A 15336-nucleotide genomic window follows, 5' to 3' on the forward strand; every position below is an offset into this window, starting at 1 on the left:
CATCCAGACCAATGTCTCCTGGGCTATTCCATTAGGACCATTCAAACATCAACCCCATATAAATTAAAGAGCATAATCTAAACCAGAGCGTCTCTTAAGCACAGAGGGATCAGCAATAAGGTTGCCAGTATCAAAATGCCCTTATATTGATTTTTTGGGTGAGACCATGCTTGGAACGCTTCCTGTGTACGATATAGTTCTGGTCACCATGCTTCAAAAAGGATATCGTGGAGTTGGACAAGGGCACCCGAAATCATCAAGTGGCTGACACAACTCCCCTCTGAGGAAAGGCTACAACATTTGGGGCTTTTTCGCTTAGGAAAAAGGCAAGTTAGGGAGGGTCATGATAGAGGTATATAAAGTTAGGCACGATGTGGAGAAAGGATAGGGAGAAAAACTTCTGACAGTTGGATGTGCGAACCTCTGCTCCTCTGTCATAAAACCTTCTCCCTCTCTCATAATGCTCAAACCCAATGGGCTCATCCCATGAAGCTAAATGGTGGGAGATTCAGGACAGAGAAAAGGTTGTACTTCTTCACACAGCACATAGTTAAACGATGGAATTTGCTACCACAGGATGTAGTGATGGCCACCAAGTTGGACAGATTTAAAAGGGGGTTAGACAGTTTCATGGAGGATAAGGCTATTGATGGCCACTAGTCATGATGGCTGTATATTACCTCCAGTATTGGAGGCGGTATTTTCCTGAATGCCAGTTGCTGGGGAACACAAGCAGGAAGGTGCTATGGTGCTGATGTCCCGCTGGTGGACTTCCCAGCATGCACCGTGGGAAGAGAATACTGAACTAGCTAGGCCTTTGGTCTGATCCAGCATGGCTATTCTTATGTTCTCAAGTGAGGAGAAGTAGGATGTGTTGAGCTAAGGCCCTTTGTGTAAAACAGGTTACTATGATGTAATGAGTAGTATCCTGAATTTGCCATGGCCTCTGGTTCTTTTTTCATGTTTAAGGGGTAACTCAGATGCTGAAATAAGTTGAAATGTGAATTGCTCCCCCCCTCCCCGAAGATCATGGGCCTTTTTGATTTGCTTTCTTCTCCTGGAATGGATGATCATGTGATAATAGCACAGTTGTAGACCTGGAGTGACCCTGTGACCTACACAGATATTTTGGTGCCTGAGGTGGAAAACCCAGATGACATCTGTTCTACTTGATGACTAACATGGAAGCACAATCCAAAGGGAACTTCTCTTGTGCAAACCCCGTTGAAATGAACAGGAGCTGTTCAAGAACACAACCATTTGGGATGAAGTGGACTTGAGTCCATGGACACGTTTCCCATAATAAATTTGGAAGTCTTTAAGGGAGCAATCCTATGGCCACTAGTCAGTGGCTAGACGGCGATAGGATATGTGGTTTTCTGGGAACTGACCTTCCCCCCCCCTCCACGCTGCCTGCCCCGTGCTCCGCGCTCGGAAGAGGAGCGCGGAGCAGCCAAAACAGGGAGTTCCGGGCGGCGTTCTGGGACAGGGAAGGCGGAAATGCCGGTACAACACATCCTATGTGTCGTCCGGCAGCCTCTTTCCCCGCTCTGCTTTCCTGCAGCTAGACAGCTGAAAGCAGCTGTCTAGCCACAAATGCAGGGCAGGAGAAGCGCAGAGGGAACGATCCTGTCCATGCTTCTCCTGCCCTGCATTGGATAGGCAGTCGCCTCTGAGTTTGGAGGCAGCTGCCTATCCCTATAGGATTACGCCCTAAGGGCACAATCCTGTGCATGTTTAAATAGAAAAAATCCTACAACTCCAAGCATTCTCCAGCCAGTGGGAGTTGTAGAGCTTTTTTCTGTCTAAACATGCATAGGATTGTGCCCTAATGGTGCTGCAAGAATGTTGTTGTTTTTACTTGGTAAACTAGCAGTTGGTAAAAAAGCAGGGAAATTCTATCTGTGTAGGGCAAGGTGGTACGTTCAGAAGAAAGACTGGGTTAGTGAAGTCTCCCATGTGGGGGATGCATAGAAAGGCTACTACCCGATAATAATGAGAACTAGCATCTTATATTTTTCAAACAAACAAAAGCACTGTCCCTTGTAATTCCATAGGTCTACATTATGGATGTGTCCAGATGGAGGGGTTGTAGTGCTAACGATCGGAAGGCATTATGCAGCTATTCCGTCTTTTCTTCCATAACAGATTTTCTATGGTAAGAAAGAGGACAGAAGAAGTGATGGGAAAACACAAGAGGGTTACAAGTGAATGATGACAATGTTTGGTCCCGTCCCCCCATCCCCCCCTGTAAAAATTCCATGAATGGGGCAGAGCGATTGCTCATTAAAAGCCTCTCCTGGAAGCACCCTAGAGCTCTACTTCTGTGGTTCTTGATGAAGTTGTGGCAACATTGTGGTCTTAGAAAAACATACATATGGAAAGTGCATGATAAAGGAGGTACATGTCTATTTAGAAACCATTGTTTTCTTTTAAGTCAGTGCATCTTTTCCCATGGTTTTCTGCTATGTGGGTGGGATAATGGCTCTTTTGTTTTAAGTTCCATAGTGGTGCTTATTTGAGGATTGTGACATACAATGGGTGCGGTGTTTACTGACCCACTACCACTGTTGTAGTCTCTTGTTAACTGGAAACTTCTGAACTAGAACTTGGCAATGACAGGGAAGAGGATTGTAGCCAAACCTGGCACCTGAGTTGTTTTTTGGCTGCTGGAGAGTGGGATGTTTCCCCCACCCCCAATATGTGTGCATTTCTGGACATTGCTCATTCCCACAGCCGCTCGCCGCTCCTTGCTGACTTGACTGAAGGTTCCAGGTTGACCCGGCAGTGTGTGAACTGGAGAGCCATTGGCAGCAGCTGTCCCTGCTAAACTGGAAAGTTTGGCTGAATGTTTGTGGGCTTTAAAGTGCTTCCATCCTGGGCAGGCCTCAAACCAGGCTCTAGACTACGTTTGCACTGGAATACAGAGGTGCCCTTTTTTCAGTGAGATGGGTCTGACCTGGGCCGGACCCTACGGGGGTCCCCTGAGTAGCACTGGGGACTGTGGGGGAAGCTGACCCTGTACAGTTTTCATTTCGGACAGGATTCCAGGCTGGTTGACTTTAAATGTGACTGTACTGCAGCCTGCCTTGGAGCTGGAAACAAAACCCAAAGATCCTGGATCTAAGGCTCTGCTGATGTGAAGTGGTAACCCATGAGCATGTACAGAGTGCCTTTCTTTCACTAAATATATATTTTCCATATATTTGGATCAGATCTAGGATCTAATGCCTTGCTCTTCGTCTTTTCCTCCTTGCCTTCTTTCAGGGGGTTTTGTGAGGAGTGAGTTTGTTAAGGATTGAGGAAGACGTGATCTTGGTCAGTGTTCTTGTCCAAGTGTTCTTGGTCAGGGAGGAATAGTTATTCTCAGGGGTTGAGAAAGGTGTGGCTGCGGTTCTGACTCAGCTAGAAAAGGAAAATAACTGCTGCTTTTTTGGAAGCATTATTGTATTGCATCTGTCTCATTATCTCCCCTCCCCCCCCATTCCTACATGGAGCTGAGTCAGCCCTGGACTCATTCTGGAGGCAGGAAGTGGTTAAAGTAGAGGAAAGAAAACCACAAGAAAAGGAGTTGATGGTGGGTGGGGGGCCGCTTTTGGGATCTGCCAGGGAGCACTGGATCGAGAAATATGTGTCGAGTTGACTGGATAGTGCAGCTCAGTTCTGACAGCTGTTGCTGCTGTGAACAGCTGTGGCTCTTGGACTGGGTCTAAGAGCGCACCGCTGTTTTTAAAAAACTTCTATAGTCAGTGCGGGATATTTAGTTTTTTCCCCCTCCCGCCACAGAAGGTAGGGCATAAAAATGGGATGGAAACATACATTTAGATTGGCTGCTCCTTGGGGCAGGGGACTGCCCTCTGTTTATATTACTCTGCAAAGTGCTCAGGGATGCCAACCGACCAGAATAAAACTGGCCCAACCTGTCTCTCTTTTGCTTTCAGGCCAGTTGCCAAAATAGTAAAGGACAAGTTCTTCTTCTTTGTTTAGCTGTGCAGGTTAGATTAATAGGCAGATTTCACGCTGGGCACATGCCAAAAGCTTCTGGGCCCTGCCCCTGCCTGCCTCCACTTCTAGACGTGCTCCGGGCCCTGCCCCAGGCTCTATCCAGGCACCAATGCTTGTGATTTCAAGAGTTGGCAACTCTAACAGTGCTGTGTGCACTGACAGCGTTTTTACAGATAGCTGGGCGTAGAACAGAAGATAGGAAGAGATGGGTAGGAAGAGATGCCAAATTGGTTCATTGGCTCCTGCAAAGGGGGGGGGGGGGTGTTCCTGACACAACACATCTCCCTTGGGAAGCTGACATATGCTAAGCATGCGTTATCTCCCCGTTCTGAAGTGCAAAGTGCCTCTTACTCCGTAACCCCAACGTAGTTCTTTCCAAGCGCGTGAGCTGGGTTAAAATGTTGCTTCACCCCCACTCTCTCTCAGCTCCCTCAACCCCTCATCTGCAGTTTCGTGGTGATAAGCCTAGCCTGCTTTACAGGGCTGTTGTAAGGGTTACTGTGATCATGTATGTGCAGCGCATTGTCGGTAGTGGGCTATAGGAATGGTATACACAGGAAGTGTAGAGTGGTGGCTAAAAGCTTGACTTATGAACCAGGAAGTTTAAAACTTGTTTCTGCCACAAACTTACTAAGTAGGCCTTGGGCAGGCCACTCTTAGCCTCAGTTTGTCATCTGCAGTATGTGGACAATGGTGCTGAGCTACCTGACAGGATTGTTAGGGTTATTGGGGAAGGGGTGGGGGGTTAGGGTTATTGGGGAAGGGGTGGGGGGCGCCTTTTATTTGCTGCTGTAACAAAGTCCGCCCCGTCCTTTTTGTCTTTCCTTTCGAAAAGGAAAGAACCACGAGTATTAGCTGAAACGTGGGCGGAATCTTGTGCCATGTTTACTCGGGAGTAAGCCCCGCTGATTTCAGCACGACTTCCTGCCAAGGATCGCAGCCCTCAAGTGGGTGCGTTCCCAACAAGTGCCTTTTCCACTCCTTTCTTCACCCCCCCTTCAATTTCTCACTGTATGTGAAGCCATTCTGAACACTTGAAATGAGTTGTGGAAATGCTAAATAGTATTATTTGGTCTGTGGTGTTCCCATTTTACAAATGATGGGTCTGAGGCTGAGAGACCCGAGGGACTTCCCTAAACCCATCCGGGGAAGAGCTGATAGAGCATTTTAGTGTGCCAGGTTCTTCACATTCAACAACAGCAACCCCATGTGATGAGCCACTATGATTCCCAAATTACATATGCGAGGCTAAGTGACTTGTATAGGTATGTGACCAAACAGGGACTTGAACTCAGGTCTTCTAGGTTCAAATACTTTGGCTACTGGGTGGTATAAAAATATAAATACATACATACATGCATACATAATAAATACTGCACTTGCTCTATGTGTAGGTACATTTATTTTATTTATAATCAACCCTAGAAGTAGAGTGCTGTGAAATCTAGATCTGGTTGTCTCCACAGGCAAATTGACATTAGTAAGCCTTGGCTTCTGATCTGTAAAATGGGCATAACAATACCGACCTGAGTGCTGGGGATGTTGGGAGCCTTGAGGAGACAAAGAAGGCAGGGCGCCTTGATATCTGCAGATGAAAATGCTTCTATATTAAAAGTGTGGCATTTTAATTGCCTTTGTGTTCCCGGTTATGGGGAGAGGCCTTGGCATGTGGGGTGTGCTCTCTGAGGCACTTTGTACCCCATTGCAACCACTGCAGTTTTGCAGAGCCTTGCTGCAAACGTCGTTAGCCTCCAGGTCGGGCGGGAGATGGGGAAGTTGGCTTTGCTGCTTCCCTGCCTAGAATCAGTTTAAACGAAAGCAAACTGGCCTGAGAATGAGCTGGGGCAAGTGACCTCCTGACTCAGTCTTCTTGGAAGGAAGCCAGCCAGGGAACATGATACAAAAGCCTGCCCTTAAGAGAGGGAGAGGGAGAGGAGAAGAGAACGTATGCATCACATTACAGGGACAGGGCAGGTCGGAGCGAATGTTCTTCTGCACACGGTGTGCACGCACAGGAGTGTGGAGGTGGCAGTCCACAAACATATAAATCACTGGTTCTGTTCCAACTGTTCCAGTGTTTCCAGCTTCTAACAGGAGATAGCTCTAGAAAGCATTTGTTCAGGAAGATTCTGTTTATTCCTCATGACTAACAGACTTCTCCAACTGGATGGACATCCTGGCCCACAGGGCACCAGGTTGGAAAAGACTAACTAATAGAATCATAGAATAGTAGGGTTGGAAGTGGCCTACAAGACCATCAGGTCCAACCGCCATCAATAGACCTATTATGTTCCAGTGAGGCAACTCTGATACTCATTTAGGGTGCAATCTTATGCATGTTTAGACTGAAAAAAGGCCCACAACTCCCAGCATGCCCCAGGCAGCATGCTGGGAGTTATGGTCCTTTTTTCAGTCTAAACACACATAGGCTTGTGCCTTTCATCTTTCACCACTGCCCCTGTTGCAGGCAACATTTAATACATGCTGGGGCTCAGGCCCAGAAACTGTTCTCAGTTTGCATGTTGGGGATTGGCGGCGGAGTGAGCTCCACATAGCCGCTCAGCAAGTCTGTGGTTAAATGGGGATTTGGAGTCATAGAACTCTCAGAAGGCAGATCAAGCAAAGCCAGGCTCGAACCTGGTACATCTGTGTTCAAAATGTAGCGCTGGTTGCCACTGCTAGCACTGAGAATTAAACCCCGCTTCTATGTTGGTGGTGCAATTTGGGCTGCCAAGAGGTCTGGGATTGGCAGCCTACAGAGAACAGAAATTAGCTGTCTTGTCCAGAACACTTCTTCCTGGATTTACAAGGTCCTGGAATGAAATAGTATACAGTGCCTTGGCTTGCTGGCTGCTTTTTCCTCTCAGTTCCTTTTTTGATCAGGAGCGTTAGTTTACTCTCCCCTATTCATAATAGAGGAAGGTAAAAGAGAAAAGGACACCCATTCTTCTTTTCACTGTTTCTCTGCGTTTTTGGATGCTTTGCTTTTGATTTGGACTGGCTGGGGTACACAAGGGTGTCACTGTTAGGACCTGTCTGCTCTGTGCATTTCAGCATTTTCAAGCTGTCACGGTTTACTAGCTTGGGAAACATAATTCTGCAAAGGGGGCTAGAGACAGAGAATTCTCTGTGCCCTTACAGCTCTTGTCTTTCCAGAAGGATCTAAACTGGATACGGTGTGGAAGATAGGGAGCTGCTGGTCAGTCAGCAGCTATTGGACCTCCACGGTCACAGGCACTATACCAGAAGTAGCTATGTTAGCATACTCCTTGGTTTGTGCCCAGAGAAATATATTGACTCAAGCCTGTGAGTTAGCCTTGGCCCTGAATCACAGGTGCGAATTATGATTCAGGAGTGAAGGGGGAAGGGCACTCTGCCCATGGCAATGGAACACTACGTGCAGAAATAAGATATCTTGCAAGGAAGAGGCCTGGAAGAACTTTGGACACCTTAGTACTACAGCCACCAGAAAGCACGGTGCATTGCGTTTCTGGTTATTGCATTACCTTTGCTGTAACAGCCAAATTTGGGCAAGAAAGGGCTCTGTATTCAGTTTGCATCTGGAGCTTGCACATTTCCCCCCCGTGCAAATTCCCCTCCAGAAACCTCATCTGCAATAGCGCAAGAACCAACAGCATAACTTATGCCAGACTCTGAAATGGCTTCCAGGCCAATGCAAATTAATGCAAATTAAGCAACAAATCTGGTTCTTCTGTGGTTGGCTGTGAATTGGCTACATAGATGTAGCTGGAAGTTGCATGCTGCTCTCTCTCCTTGGGAAGGTTTGGCCTATAGGAAAAAGAGATCTTACTGCATGTTCCAGGAAGAAAAGGAGTCTGAAAAGAAAGAAAAACCTTTCTTGTGCAGGTGCTACTTGTGCAAATAGGCCAGGGGAGATCTTTTAAAAAAAATTTCCACTTCCTCTTTGGCATTTGAAACTGCCACAGTTGCTCCCTGCTACAGCATTACCCCTGCTACAATGGCCTTGGGATGACTTTTGCAAGGTTTTGCTCAGAATCCAGTCACCATATCAGAGGTCAGAAAGGGGCGTGCCTAGGGCTGAGCATGTGATTGATCAAAAAGAATGTGCTTGATTGGCCGGTCAGGTCTTTATCAGGTATTTTAAAAGTGCGTTTTGACAGAACCACAAAAAAATACTTCACTCGTTTGATACTTACGCTAAATTATAAAACAAATTGTTTAACCATTGTATTGTTTTGAAACAGTAAAATTAACTTTTGTAACAATTCATAATTTATTTTTTTGTTTTAACAATGTTTGGTAAAGTTCTCCCCAGATCAGTTTGGCTAGTGACTCTGGAGAAGTTCTGCACTGTGTGTGTGTGTGAGAGAGACACACAGACAGAGAAAGAGAAACAGAGTGAATGAGTGTCTTGGCCGAATAGTTTGCTCGGCAACACTTCTCTGCTCCGCTACACTTCTCTACACCAGAGAAAACACTTCCAAAGGTGCTTTAGGAGACTGGCTTAATTTTAGAGAACATGTTTCTCATCACTTACTTTCAGAACGTGGTCTTCTGCAAAAAGAGTTGCACAAGGAATATACCCTTGGAAAGAAAAAGAACAGCAAGCTCAAGATGTGTTGGGCAATTTTTCTAAAATTAAGCCAACCTTTTATAGCACCTTGGGGTGGCTTTCTCTCTGTTCTTGTGGGGATTGGCACAGCTTTCATTTCTTGTAGAGCTGTTGGCCAGCCAATATCTTACCAGTTTGCCCAATAAAGCCATTCTCCCCTGGCTCCCTTACCTGTGGGGACCAGTATTGGGGGAGAGGGAGGACCAGCCTGTAGGATCACCTTTTTCTCTGCAATGGGGACTTGGTCTACCTGGCCATTTGTTCCCTTCCCTGTGGCTTAGAGGCACATGATAGCATGTTTTCCCAGAGAGCTGAAAGCAGGAACATGGCTTGTTGGTGTGTTTATTCACCCCGCCTTTGCCTCTGCTAAAAAGGTATTGCAGGTTTTTGTATTGTTTTCAAAATCGGTGTGAGCAGAGGAGATGGGGGTCAAAAAATGTTTGTCTGTATCAGGAATTTTGTATCTCTTTCAGCCTGGGGGCCAAATTCAGTTTCGGAGAAGCGGGGGGGGGGGGTCCAGTGGTGGGCATGGCTGAAGGCAAAAGGGGCCGAGCCAAAAATTCCATTATATAGTAACTTAAAGCACTTATTGCCAGTAACTAAGCCTTAGGAGAGGAAGAATGGGGGGGTGGCAATCTGCACAAAAGCCAGGAAAACACTAACGACTGGCAGTTGAGAGAAAGCGGGTGGAGCCAAGGGAAGAGCATGGCCTTCTGGGAAACCCAGCCAGGCTGGATTTGGTCCCCAGAGTGGACAGATTTAGCTATGGGTCTGAGAAAGGGCCAGCCCTACCATTTGGCAGAGCGAAGCAGTCGCCTCAGGCAGCACATTTTGGGAGGCGGCAATAAGATGTTGGGGGAGAGACTTATGTGCCATGCGGCCTGCTCTTCCCCCTCCTAAGTTAGCTTGCTGTCTTCAGATGCATTGGAGAATGCTGTCCCATCATCAGTGCGAAGACAGATTCATCAGCCAGTCCAGTCAGCTTTTGTACATGGAATGGGAGGGGTACCATTTTGTTCTTCGCCTCAGGCAGCAAAATTCCTTGACCCAGCTCTGGCCTGAGGTTCGACACCCCTGGTGAAGTGAAACCCCTCTCGGCCTGTTTCCAACGCTTTGAAAAACAGATTGCCTGATTTGAATTTCCGAACCCCAGAGGGCTGCCTCACACCTTTGTGACCTGGTTGTGTGAATAAGCCATCACAGGCCAAACCATGTTCAACTCCTGGGGCGAAAAAATGGCCTCTTGTCTGCCTCCAGGCTATGACATGTATTTAATCGCCTGCTTTTCTTGTGTCCGAATACTCTGTCTTAAAACCAGCTTCCAGTGTTGAGTCTTGGCAAACCTCAGATTGCATTAAGACCTGGTAGGAAAACATTATCAGTGTTGCAACCTTAATGGGCACATTAGCGGTTACCTTTCTTAATGGAGTGAGTATATTTAAGTGACTCTCCTTTCCGGGTCAGCGTCCCATAATATCCAGGAAACCTTTGTCTTGATATAGATATACAGGAAGCAGGATTTTGAAATCAGATGTGTGTGTGTGTGTGTGAGAGAGAGAGAGAGAGAGAGAGTCTTATCTGTGTGTGGGGGCGGGGGGGGGGGGACGACTCTTGCATTTCCCGTCCCTGTTGCTCACCAGCTGAATCACCATCGGTGCCTTTGTGCCCTTTGTCCTTTCTCTCAAGTAGGAACTGATCCCACTACCTGAATGGAAACTCTTTCAATGCTTCTTTTGTTCCTCTTTGGGCCCTCTTCCCCTCCTGCATCCTTTCCTCTGCACACACGTCATCCTGGCTTACTTCGTTCATAATTGATGCTGCCATAACCGTAGCCCAGCTAACCACCTTCCTTTCATTGTTGCCAGGCCCCCCGCCGGAGGGAAGAAGAGATTGTGATTGCAGCCAGACCTTCTCCTAAGGCAGCCAGCGCGCAGCCCGGCCCTTCTCTGGTTGGAGTGGGAGCTTCGCATCCTAGTCAGCATGGCCGCCAGGCCGGCCCTCGGCATATGTCTCCTGGCCTCAGTGGTTCTGAACACTGATGCCTCCTCATTCAGCAGCTGGTGGAACCTGCTGCCTAGGAAAACAGTGGCCTACAATGGTGAGTGGAGTTCCTTCTTTCACCCAACAAAGAGAGGCCACCAGAGGTGGAAATAATAGCCCCAAAGATAGCTGTTTTGTATTTTAAAAAAGAAAAGAAGCCTGGGGGGAGCAGGTGTATTACATTTAAAAGGAAGATTTAAGTTTCTAGTTCTTAGAGTTCCGACTCTACTCTTACCTGTACCTTCTGCCTTCTACTATCATATGTGCTTTCCCCCTCTACTCTTCCGTTTTGGGATAAGCATAAGGTACCTAAGCAAGCATGGGTGGAGGTGTCTTGGGAAAGTGACAGCTGGGATGCTCAAGGGCATATGTTTGCTCCTAGCAGCATTGAGCAAAGCACTGTCTTTTAGCAACTTCCCCAACCTGGCACTCACCAGGTGGATGTGTTGGATCACAACTCCCATCATAGCCAGCCTGTCCTGGGAATGATGGGAGTTGTAGTCCAACACATCTCAAGGGCGCCGGATTGGGAGAGGCTGAACTATGCTGTTGCTGAGAGCAGTCCTGGCATGGGTGGAAATACAACATGCTAGGTGGCAGACATGTGGAAGAGTAGGGCATCCAGCGGCCGTCTACTACGGTGATCTCTTAGTGGGATTATAGAGAGGTCTCCATGTGTCCAATGGGAACGTATGCAGCTCTGCTGGTGTTAGCACTGGTAAACTGGTCTCCAGATTATCCATCCATCCTGCCTGCCTGAGTCGGGCAGTGTGAAGTTACAGGCTGGGGTGCAGAATCCCTGGTCTACAGGTCTGATCTGGCTTCCCAATCTGCCCAGTGTGGTGTAGTGGTTAGAGTGTTGGACTGGGGAGACCCAGGTTCATGTCCCCACTTGGCCATGAAGCTCACTGGGTGACTTTGGGCCAGTCACTGTCTCTCAGCCTGTCTCACAGGGTTGTTGTGAGGATAAAATGGAAAAGAGAAGGATCATGTATGCCGCGTTAGGCTCCTTCCATGGAAAAGGCGGGATATAAATGTAACACATAAATAAAAATAAAGCCCCGGTCCTAATCCAGCCCCCAAGGCTCCCCAACCCAGTTCCAGGTCACCACACCCCTTTTGGACGTCACCTACAATCTATGCTTTCCCTCTGCCATTCAGTGCTATTTTAAATATTGGTGGTATTGTATAAATAATGAATATATCTAGCTCTTATTATTTAAAGATTGGTTTTTCGAACAGCAATCTTTTACAACTACATTTCTCATGCTTGTGGTGGTGATACGTTTGCAGATGTGACTGGAATAGAAGCTACAGTGCAAAAAGAGTCAAGTGCTTTCCTCTTAAATGCATTTTCATTTTCTAGATCCCATGATTTCTAAACATGGGCCTAGATTTTCAAAGAGCCCAATTAAGGTTTTTCATGTTTGAAACCCTTTGAGAATTGGTGCTTCACTCCACCCCCTACCCCTGAATAAGTGTATGGCTGTGTGCGCTGCTTTCAATAAAAGGTTGCACTAGTTATGTTGATGGCATCCAAATCAGTTACCATCCATGGGCTAATAACTTATTTTTCCCCTGTGGCCCCTGGAGCTAAACCTCTCTCTTTCTCTCTCATCCCTCCTCTGAGCCAAGTTTCAGGGGAGTCGGAGCTGGTATCTTGGCACCCAGGCCAGCGCTGCGTGGCGTCGCCCTATTATTTTGCCCGCTGGTGGTAATGTATCATTCTCCTCTGAGCTCTGCCTTCAGTAACTACTTTGGCAGCGTCGGGGGCAAGCCGGGACATGGGCAGCAGCAGAGATGGGTCAGGAGGAAAGGGAAGAGCAAACAGGTGAGATGAACCGGGTAAGATTTGGGGAGAGGCAGGGCAGAGCTAAGCAAAGGAAACCAGCGTCAGGGACAAGGCACAGACAGGCAAGCAGCTTTTAGCAGGAGCTGTTTGTTGCTCCAGCCAGCCAGGAAACAGCCTCTTTTTGCTTCCTTGTACTGGGAGGCTGGAGCCAAAGAAAGCTGGGAAGTTAATGCAGTCTCAGGCAAGCTGATATTATTCCAGAGCAGGTGGGGGCAAGGAGCTATTATTAACAGGCACAAGTTCTTAAGGGCTGCTGGAAGACCTTAATTTCCCTGCCCTTTGACCACAGAGGTATGTCCTTCTACTTCAGACAGGGCTCTCGGTTCAGGCCTTGTTTCTCCCAGCTGAGAGCTAGCTGACAGCATCAGACTTGGGGCTGGGTTCGAATCCCTTCATGCGTCTGGTGAAGTGGATAACGTCTACAAAAGCTTGTCATATTTGTTAGACTTTCAGGTTCCACACAAGACTCTTCCTTGCTTTGGATTCGAATCCTGCCTGTGCTGTGACTTCTATGGGCCTCGAATGGGAACAGCAGCAGCCTCTCTTTTGGGGAGGATGAAAGGATGAGTTGCTTGGCTGGTTAGTGCTGTGTGACTACCCAGCCTTTTCATAAGGGAGGCCTGCCCCAGCCCCACCCTTACAGCATGTTGGGGGTGGGGGGAGGTGGAGAAGCATGTTGAGATGAGGAGGTGCCTGGAGTTTCCACCCAGTCAGAATTCTACTGGTCTGACCAGAATTTTATCCTCTTGGGCTGTTGTCAGAACTGGAGGACCATAAAGCCAGAAGAAATGCCCTGCCACACCAGTTCTTGCTGTCAGTGTGTGCTAACTGTCGTGGGGCACGCCTGTGCTCCAGAGTGATATATGGGGTGGGGTGGGGGTGTGTGGCAGCATTTGCTGGTTGTTGTGCAGGCAACACAGTGGACTGGTTTGCATGACATGGCGGGCTCGCTGTGGGTTATTTAACCCATGATGAGTCATGGTGCATGCGGCCACCATTATGAGTATGCAGCCCCTGATGGGCTTGCAACATGTCATCTGGACCCAGCCATCGGGAGTTATGTGGGGGTTAAACAACCCTCAAGTAACCCTTGGTTAGTAGTAGGGTTATGCAAGGGTTGTTTAGCCCTTGCATAACCCCTGATGGCTAGGTTTGGACAACATGCCGCAACCCCACCGGAGGCTGCATATTCATAATGACGGTCACACATGCCAAAATTTTCTGAAAGGGGCTCGTGCGTGTGTTGGGACTTCCAGCTGCCCTGCAGAGAAGTAGATCCGCCAACCCAGAGTAGATACGACACACACACCCCGCCCGACTCTCGTTTAGTGACTTCCTGCCATCATCCTATGCACTTGTGTGGGGCACTTGTCACCCAGTAAGGCAGGTTGAGGCAAAGGGCACCTGATTTTACAGCATACCTGGGCAGTGTCCAGGCAGGCGAGGAAACATTCCTTTTACAAAGAGGAGCCACTCTGTGCATGCTCAGTGGCATGTTGTCTTTAGATCTTTAGAAACACCACCACCAAATCTCTTTCCCCTTGGGCTGGAGGAGAGGAACTCTGCACATGCTTGGAAGAATGGGTTTTTGAAAACAAAAATCAGCAGCGACTGGACCAGTGTGCCGAACTCTGAAGCCAGGAAGGTTCTTCTTGAGATCCGTGAGCTACAGGGGTGCAGGAAAGCTGGGGGATGACAGACCTGCTGGGGCAGAAGAAGAAGCTGCAGGCAGATCTTTGAGTCATTCCTGAACAGGTCAGACTTTTGGTCCATCTATCTCAGTTTTTAATCTATCGTGCACCATCCAGAGAACTTCTGTTATTGGGTAGCTTAAAAGTACAATAAATAAGTAAATAAATACACAGATAAATGTTGCCCATAAAATCCTTCCCCAACTTGGTGCCCTCCAGATGAGACCTCAACTCCCATCATTCCCAGCCAGCATGGCCATGATACCTCCAGTACCAGAGGCAGGATGCCTAGGTGCGCCAGTTGCTGGGGAACATGGGTGGGAGGGTGCTGTTGCACTCAAGTCCTGCTTCTGGATTTCCTGCAGGAAGCTGGTTGGCCACTGTGTGAACAGAATGCTGGACTAGATGGACCTTGGTCTGATCCAGCAGGACTCTCCTGATGTTCTTTAGCACGTCTTACAACACTTCTGGAGGGCACCCAGTTGGGGAACACTTGTCCATAGTAACAGGTTTTCGATGCTGGGGATTGAACCTGGGACCTCTCACATGCAAAGGATGTGCTCTGCCACTGAGCCATTGCCCTTCGCTCTTAGGAAGGAAGTGAGGTGGGCCTCTGGCTCTTGGCCATGTGGACGTTGCTTTGTACTCAGCTCTTCCGCCCCTCCTGGACTACAGGATCTGCAAGGTTCTCCTTTGGCTGCTGGTTTTCCTGTAGACTCACAACTCTTCCCCCAGAGTCCCTTGTTGTTGTTGACCTTCATTAGTGATGGAGCCACTGAGGGCAGGGACAGGTGAGGCTGGGCTGGGAGTCCAGGGGCACTGGGTTGTCCTGCCGCGGTCTCCAGGCTTCTTCAAGAAGTCTGTCCCTTTGATCCTTGATCGGACTGCTGACGAGGGAAAATGAAGTGCAAACAGAAGTGCTGTGGTCTGGTGGAGCTTTGGATGTGGGTTTGGCTGAGGATGTTAATTAAGCTGGGAGTTTGGGCAAGCAAGCACAGTTAATTAAATGCAAAACAGAGAGCCGTGAGGCCGGGATGAAGGCAGAAGCAGCTGGAACTGGGAAATGCATTTGGAGGCTGGTTATTAGAAACAGCTCAAGCCTCAAGAAACCAGCTAACTTGATAACCAGTGCCACCCAGAGAGGGGCAGGTGGA

At 48.1% G+C, this 15336-nt stretch overlaps 1 protein-coding gene across 2 annotated transcripts in view; it reads left to right on the top strand.

Moving 5' to 3' along the window:
* SEMA4C (semaphorin 4C) overlaps positions 1-15336 on the top strand; it is a 68529-nt gene that overhangs the window by 12341 nt on the left and 40852 nt on the right. The window contains exons 2-3 of one of the 2 annotated variants that reach the window (XM_084804117.1): positions 10465-10697; positions 13998-14246. Coding sequence is in view for 1 of the 2 variants with exons in the window: in XM_084804116.1 (XP_084660242.1) it covers positions 10580-10697 (118 nt within the window). In the remaining variant the exon portion in view is untranslated. The remainder of the gene's footprint in view (positions 1-10464; positions 10698-13997; positions 14247-15336) is intronic. The other variant, XM_084804116.1, reaches the window with a different exon arrangement.

This window comes from Heloderma suspectum, chromosome 6, assembly GCF_057233095.1.
Source record: "Heloderma suspectum isolate Gila_16-S chromosome 6, 16-S_ref, whole genome shotgun sequence".
Taxonomy (NCBI): Eukaryota; Metazoa; Chordata; class Lepidosauria; order Squamata; family Helodermatidae; genus Heloderma; species Heloderma suspectum.